General features: G+C 30.9%; 1 protein-coding gene across 1 annotated transcript; it reads left to right on the top strand.

The window, feature by feature from the left end:
* Positions 1 to 2,267: 2,267 nt before the first annotated feature.
* On the top strand, positions 2,268 to 4,236 carry LOC108333028 (stem-specific protein TSJT1). The gene is made up of 4 exons (XM_017568343.2): positions 2,268 to 2,774; positions 2,998 to 3,238; positions 3,335 to 3,455; positions 3,656 to 4,236. Exons 1-4 carry the CDS (start codon positions 2,563 to 2,565, stop codon positions 3,844 to 3,846), a joined length of 765 nt encoding a protein of 254 aa, XP_017423832.1. The 5' UTR covers positions 2,268 to 2,562; the 3' UTR covers positions 3,847 to 4,236.
* Positions 4,237 to 8,344: the final 4,108 nt, after the last annotated feature.

Genomic DNA, 8,344 nt, shown 5'->3' with positions numbered 1-8,344 from the left:
GATGCACCATGGACCTATCCAAATAACCAAATTGACTTACTTGATGTTAGGATTGATGAAAAAATAATTTTATTGATGAAATTGAGTATCCCTTTGATCATTTGGTTAGAAACAAGATTAGATTAACTTAGTCACTCAAAAACACCTATAATAAATTCTACACCTTATAAACCAGAATTTTGCTAACTAAGGTTCTGCACAAGTCCCAATTAACTCAAAAATAAACCCCAAACCCATAGTTTTAACACAAACTAAAAAAACTTTAGCTTTCCTTACCTTTTAAAAGACCAAACCGCTTTAGAAAGCCTAAAATAGCTTCAACACATAGGAAGCTCTTTCTGCTCCTACGAACAACAGAAAGATGATCAGGGTACAATGTTAGAATCACTGATCATCAAATACTTAAACTGAAAACTCAAAAAACACATGCAAGCCGAGCGAGACCCACATGCAATAGATAAAGAAAGGATCCGAGAAAAGAGATTTAAACTTAACTTATTCAAACAGAGAAACTGATCGGTCTGAGTTGAAGAGCTCGCTCCCAATATCACTCATACAATTTTAATTATTCAATTAGATGAATAGAGAAGAAGAACTCCTAGAAAGAAGTCATAAAACTCAAAAAAAATATTTATAAAGAAATGATGTGTTTTAAAATAATGAAACTTGTTTATAACGAAACTATTTATATTAAAACCATTTAATATTAAAATAATCGCGTACTACTATTTTTAAACCACTACAATTTCTAAAGTGTTATTTTCTAAGTCTTTACAATTATTTTTAGTGTTTAAGTAGTATCATGATAAGTATTAATATTAATATTATTGTGCTATTAATATTAGTATTTATTATTATTGTTGTTATTATTAGTTTGGATTATTATTATTAGTATTAATGTTATAATTAGTGTTAATATTAATATTACCATTGTTATTTCAATTGCTACTAGTTTTAGTTTCAGTAGTATTAGCATTAGTAATAAGTGTTGGTATTATTATTATTATTATTATTATTATTATTATTATTATTATTATTATTATTATTATTATTATTATTATTATTATTATTATTATTATTAGGTCATAAAATACTTTAAAGTTTCTCATTAGTTTTGAGATGCTTAAAGAAGATGTACTAATGGAAAAATCTTATAAATGATTTGAGGTAACAAATTATCCGATATAAAGTGATAATTTTAGTGAATAAAATATTATATCGATGGGATTGAAAATTATCGGATTGTATATGAAAACCATGGGAAAGCCTGTAAATCGCATTCAATAGAATTATGGAATGGAGGCTGCACCTTACCCCGAATTAATCATTGCGAGTGGTGTCCACCACGACAGAAGAAAAGCTACATCCGAGCTAGTTTCCTCGTGACAATTTAAACCTCAAACAACAAAGACAAAAGATAAGAACATAACATATACTTACAATAATCCACAGGTTCTCCGAAATACAGTGGTTCTGCTGATTCTTGTGTCACAATATTGAGGGCCTAAACATGTCTGAATATATTTTATTTATGTCACACGTTGGAAAGTGTAAATCCAATTGTCTTTCACTTTTACTAATTCATTAACGTTAGTTCAAAGTTCAAACGAATAATTTAACCCTCTTAATTATTAAAACCATGTCACATCTATTGCTAACTATCTTGTCCTATTTTGATATGTCATATTAGCCTGCTAACACACGCAATTGCAGTCCCCTCTAAAAGCAAAAGCAGAAAGGAAAAAATAAACATTGAAAAATAGTAATAAAACAAAATTCCAAGTTGAAGGCAAAAGAATAATTACCTTGGCCATATTGCTTAAAATAAGAGACTTTGCTGTCCAAACAAGGGAAACTGCTTCCAATCTCCCATGGTAATAGCAAATAAGATGGACTTTAGAAGGATGACAGTGACCACATGGGACCAAAACTGTGTTACAAAGTAGACAAAAAGAGAAATTCTTGTACGTTTTTGGAGAAAAATATCGTATTTTGAATGACTACATCTGTTACCATTGTACTGCATTGTATACACATAAAACTAAAAATCAAATTTTTAATTAATATTTAACAAGATTATCCATTAATTATCCATTAATGATATCAATGTCTGCTCTAATCATATTGTTAATGTTATAATTAAGGTGATAGATATAAATTATTTAGAAGAAAAATAGTTCCCAGGATAAGATCAAGACTTTAAATATTGGAAATTTGATACTTATCCATCAAACTAGGATATAGGACCCACGCCCACAACTTCAAACAAGGCCACCTTAACCATTCCCAACTTTGGGGTAGGCACCAGATATGACCAATCTAGATCCTCTCCCACTATGAGATGATGCAATCTTAGCCTTTGATTAATTATTATTTAATATGGAAAATTTTAAAACATATGTATTCAATGGTGAGATTTTAAAACTGCATACTGTCCAAATTTTTTCAACTTGAAGTGGGGCTATAAATACGACAATGGTCCTTCCTCAGAATCCTGCTTTTCCTTTTTCAATTTTAATATTTCTTTGTAGTGAGGCTTGAGATTCCTGTTGCTGAATCAAAATGTTGGCCATTTTCCACAAAGCTTTTGCTCATCCCCCTGAAGAGTTGAACAGTCCTGCTTCTTACAAAGGCTCCAAGAAGCCTAAGGTTCCTGAAGAGACTCTCAAATATTTCCTTGCTCACCATCCTCCGAACACTTGCTCTATGAGCTTTGGCCATGCTGCTGTGCTAGCTTATGTCCGTCCTGATCAACCTTTCTCTCGTAATCAAAGGTTATGTAGCATTCTCTTTATGTAGATCAATGATTTTGTGTGCTGATTTTTACTGTTATCTGCACCTACACCTACCTTTCTTGCTTTCTTATAAAGGGTAATTTTCATTTGGTCATGTAAAGGTAGGTGTGATTTTTGAAATCAGTTAGGGGAAAGTGGATGATGAGTGTTGAATCACGGTAGGTTGAGAAAGAATGCTGAATATGGGTTCTCTGAATTGCAGGTTGTTTTGTGGGATTGATGACATATACTGTATCTTCTTGGGGAGTTTGAACAATTTGTCTCTACTGATCAAGCAATATGGCTTGTCAAAGAACACTGATGAGGCCATGCTTGTGATTGAAGCTTATAAGACCCTCCGTGACAGGGGTCCATACCCGGCAGATCAAGTTGTCAAGGAACTTGATGGCAGCTTTGCCTTTGTTGTGTATGACAGCAAGGTTGGAAGTGTCTTTGCAGCACTGGTATGCTAATCTGCCATTTTGGTTTTGACCTTTGCCAGACTTTTCTTAATAAGTGAAGTGCTTCTACTAACAAAGTTGTTGATCATGGTTTTGCAGGGTTCTGATGGGGGAGTGAAGCTGTATTGGGGTCTTGCAGCTGATGGATCTGTGGTGATCTCTGATGATCTAGAAGTCATAAAAGAGGGCTGTGCCAAATCCTTTGCTCCCTTCCCAACAGGTACCTTTCTAGCCACCACTCACTGGTTTCTTATAATCTTGCAGTTTTAATGTTCATAAGTATCACTTTTAAAATAGTGAAAAATCAAACTAAGGGAACAAATTAAGCTAATGAAATCACATGAATAGAAATTTCAATGAAAATAGAAGCACAATCCTGTGATGCATTGAGAAACATGACATGTTGGCGGTGGAATGCAGGGTGTATGTTTCACAGTGAAGGAGGCTTGATGAGCTTTGAGCATCCAATGAACAAGTTGAAGGCAATGCCAAGAGTTGACAGTGAAGGGGCCATGTGTGGGGCCAATTTCAAAGTTGATAAGTTCTCCAGAGTCAACAGCATTCCTCGAGTGGGAAGTCAATCCAATTGGATGGAATGGGACCAACATTAGCATAAACAATCCTTATGGATAATAATGTTTAATAAAAGTGTCATCTATGGTCCAATTTACCCTTCTGAATCTGTTTTCTCTTCTTCTTGCTTGTGTTGTTTTCCTGTTTCCTTCCGGCATGGTACATATTGAAGCGTTTTTTCAAACATGTTAAGTGCTGACCGTGGTGCTTGTGTTCTCACTCAGATTAACATGGTTCAGGTCAGGAACATCTGTGTCAGTGTTTTATTGCATGAAGATGTGCCAAATAGGTCCTAGGAATTGTAATGTAACATGGATGATATGGTGTGCAAAATGGATGAACAAGGACAGACTATAGTTACTGCACTCCATTTCTCAATCTAAAGTGCTTCAGCTAGTTCAATGCCAATTTATCATTCATTTGAAAAACATAGCATAATAGCTGCGTTTGTCTTGCTTCTAGATTCCTATATGAACTGAAAGAATTTAATCAAAGTCTACCCAGAAAATTTGGGTACATCAGAATTTGAAAAAAACTGTCATTAGTGTAATATGATTTATAGATCATCTACCTTCTTATGTGATTAAGAGATTCAATCTTCAAATTCATGCATATGAAAGCATCTAATAAGAACACAAAGATTTAAATAAGTTTCAATAAGTTAAGATGTTAGTTCATAGCTTGCATGAGAGAAATATCTTCTCAAGTCATCATCAAGAAAATGCTAGCAAGAAATACCACAAATATTTTGTCTTAATTTCTTGTTTTTTTCTAGAACCATGATGTATGTCTTACACATTGTTTAGGTAAAACACTAATCTATAGTTGGGTAACGAAATTGACTTTGATTGTGGACAAAGATTTGAAATTTAAGGAGGGTGTAAGCATTTTATAGTGCGGTAAAGTTGGGAATTCTTTTAAATACGTTAGGTTTTTAAAGATGTAACATGGACCATATTATATCATGAATGATAAAAATTGTGCTATGCGTTTTGAAGTGCATTTAATTTGTCAAATGAGTTTATCGACGTGTATTTTAATGATTGGATTATTTCTTCATGTTTATAGGGTGAATATTAATTTAGCTAAAGAGTACAAATTAAAATATTTTAGGAATTGTTATTTTGGAGATTGATACAATCATATTATATCTTTTTAGAGATAATTTGATTATATATATTCCCATGCAAAACAATTTAAGGCTATTTTTTTATATATTTTATTACATCCTTCAGAAAGCTTAATATATCCTAACTTGCACAATTAAAAAGTGATTTATCTTTTCAAAATTTGTTGTGGTATTTGATAAAAACTTGCATAAGTTAAAATGTGTTTGAATTTTAATTAGAGCTATCAAAACAGGTAATCCGTCTTGATCCGATCGGTCCATCATGGGTTGGTCACTTAGTGAGCCAATCCAACCCGGCTTGCTTATTAGCGAGCTGAAAAAATTTGAATCTGACTTGACCCACCACAAGTTGGTAGATTAAACCGATTGACTCACTAGCTTACTTAATTATAAGTTTTTTTTAAAATAAAAAAATTATAATTTTTTTAATTCAAATCTAAATAAATTTCACTCTAAAATAATGTTAAACTTCAAAAATAATTCAAAATAAAGAAAAAAATCATACAAGCCTAATCCAAAAACAAACATAAAAAACGAACAAATAAATTTTTAATATTAATAATTTTTGTATCACTTCTCCATTTATAATATTAGAGTCTTGAATAAATAAATCTATAATATTTTTCTCTCTTGAAACCCGACTTAACCTAGTGATTGGGTTCGCTTGGCTCGTGGGATAGAACTCATTATAGAGCACTAATTTCAATATAGTAAGACTATTAAACGTGTTTAAATTTACGTTTCAGTATAATAAGAATAAAAAATGTGTTTGAATCTATGTTTCAATGTAATAAGAATATAAAATATGTTTGCATTTGTGTTTCAATGCGATAAGAATATATATATTTCAGCACTCTTCTTTATATGTATTTTTATTAGAAGAATTATTTTATAAACTAATAAAAATAGAAAAGTTGGAAAGATTTAAAAAAAATTAATTTCCATATAAACTAATTTTAATTTAATAGAAAACAGAGAAACGTGCTTAAAGACATGACAAACATTTATTGATTTCATTTAATTAAGGGAGTAATTTTTTTCTCTTGAGATATAATGAAATGTATACGAACTAGTCAGTGTCCCGCGCCATATTTTAAAAAAAATTATAATATATTTATTATATTAATTTCAATTTAAAAAAATATAATTATAATTTAATATAAATATTTTATTTTATAAGATTAAATAATAACATTTTGATTATTTTTATAGTAAGAATGTATTTAAGTTATTTATATATTTTTTTAATAAAATAATTTAAATATAATTGTTTTAAACAAAATAAAGAATCAAATTAAATGTTAAATAGAATTGTTACTTGTTTAAGTACAATTATCTATTTATCTTGGTGTATTCATCATTGACACTTTAAGTCCATTTATGTATTTACGAATGTATTGCTAAATCAATGTGTTTGAAATATAATTTTTGTTGCCATAAAAAACTCTAATTTTTTATTGAGATGATGTTGTATCATTATATTATGAATTGATCTATTCACTGACTAATTTTCCTGAACCTCATACATATCATTATATAACAATATGTTCTACTTACTTTTACATTCACAATTTATAAATTGATCTATTTACTGACTAATTTTCCTGAACCTCATACATATCATTACATAACAATATGTTCTACTTACTCTTACATTCACAATTCATGGAAGATTCAACAATAATACACATACGAACACACCATAATTACATTAATAATAAAAAAAAACAATGTTATTAACATGACCCAATTTTTCGAAACTTTGAGTGTTTTGATTTGTATTATTCTTCCTTTGTCTCATAATTCTAACATCTTCAAAGCACCTTCTAAGTAATTACAACCTATCTCCATTTAGATTCTCACTTTGTTCTCGAACAAAATCATAACACAATATTTATTATCACTAAATAATTACAAAAACAAAATATAACAAAAACAAAATTTCATAAATTTAAGCCTATTGTTAGGATAACTCCAAAATCATTTCCTAGCATTATTGAAAGTACTAGCTATTGTCAAAATTGTTACATATCCACAATTTCAAATGAGAGTTATATCACAAGCCCTGTTACTACCACCATGAGAAGAACTATTATGGTCTTACATCCCCTAACCATAACTACATGATGAACACTAGTGGAAAATATACTTTTTATAGCTAATTTTTATACCTGTTAAAATTCATTAGCTATAGAAAGTGATGTGGTGGCAATTTTGTAAATATGTGAAACTTTTTTACACCGGTTATAATGAAATCAGGTATAAAAACTGATACGATGGCAAAATTGTAAAAAATACAAATAGCTTTATACCGGTTGCAATGATAATAGGTGTAAAAAATCCTTTATTTTATACCCCTTAATCTTAAAATAGGTATAAATTATTGATCTACACCGCTTAAAAATTATAACAGGTATGGAATATTTACATATTCAATTTCTTTTCCCTCCCGCAACTCTTCTTCCTGTGCAATTTCTTTTTCGTTCTGTCTCCTGTTCTGTCTCCTGTTCTCCCTCCTTTCTTCCCCATCCTTCGTTCTCCTCCATTCTTCTTCATTCTCCTGCCATTGTTATCGTTCGTTATTATTATTGAAGTTGTCGAGGTGGTTGGGTGAAGCTATTGGTCCACGTTTGAAGTTGTTCGTCCGCGTTTCAAGCTGTGTGGGTGAAACCCTTGCCGTGGTGTGCCGTCGTCAGGTGGTCTGCCGTGGGTGGTACATTTTTATGAATTAGGGTTTATACTGATAATTCTTCTCCAAATTTTCTGTTAAGGCAATCAATTTCGCTTGTATCATTGTGTGCAAAATATTTATGCTGTTGCAGACATCTGTTTCGTTGTTTTATATGTTGTTTGGCTGAGGAAGTGTTCAACTGCATACATATTCTTTTAGATCTAAGCTAGGGTATCCCTCGGTGACTGCTCCATTATAAGAAACTAAAAACCTTATCCTAAAAGTAGTAGAGTAGAGAGGTTGATCAACTCACACAGTTTAAATTTGTTTCTGACCATTATACTAAGTAACAAGCATTTAAACAAGCATTTAAACAATTTGCTGTTTTGTGAAGTTTATTTTCTTGGTTTATAGTGTAGTAGTAGGTACCCTGCCATGTTGATTTTCTTTTAGGCCAAGCATGATTCAAAATTGAGAATTTAATTTGTTTGGGGAATTGAATGAGAATCTGCACATATCAAGTTTCTGAAATAGAATCTGCAGACCCTAAGGTGGGCCTGTTTTTACCTAAAATGTATTCTCAATTGGCCAAATAGATCAAATACTCATTTCTAGGTTTTGCTCTGTTGAATGAGTTCTGTATTTTACTGTCATTGGTTTTTTCTTTTTTAATTCTGAACAAGTTCTTTTGATTGTTGTCTTTACAACTTGTTTAGTATTGTGAGTAGTGGTTGCT

This window comes from Vigna angularis, chromosome 11, assembly GCF_016808095.1.
Source record: "Vigna angularis cultivar LongXiaoDou No.4 chromosome 11, ASM1680809v1, whole genome shotgun sequence".
Lineage (NCBI taxonomy): Eukaryota > Viridiplantae > Streptophyta > Magnoliopsida > Fabales > Fabaceae > Vigna > Vigna angularis.
The sequence above is the reverse complement of the archived record's forward strand: the minus strand, read 5'-3'. Positions and strand labels throughout refer to the sequence as shown.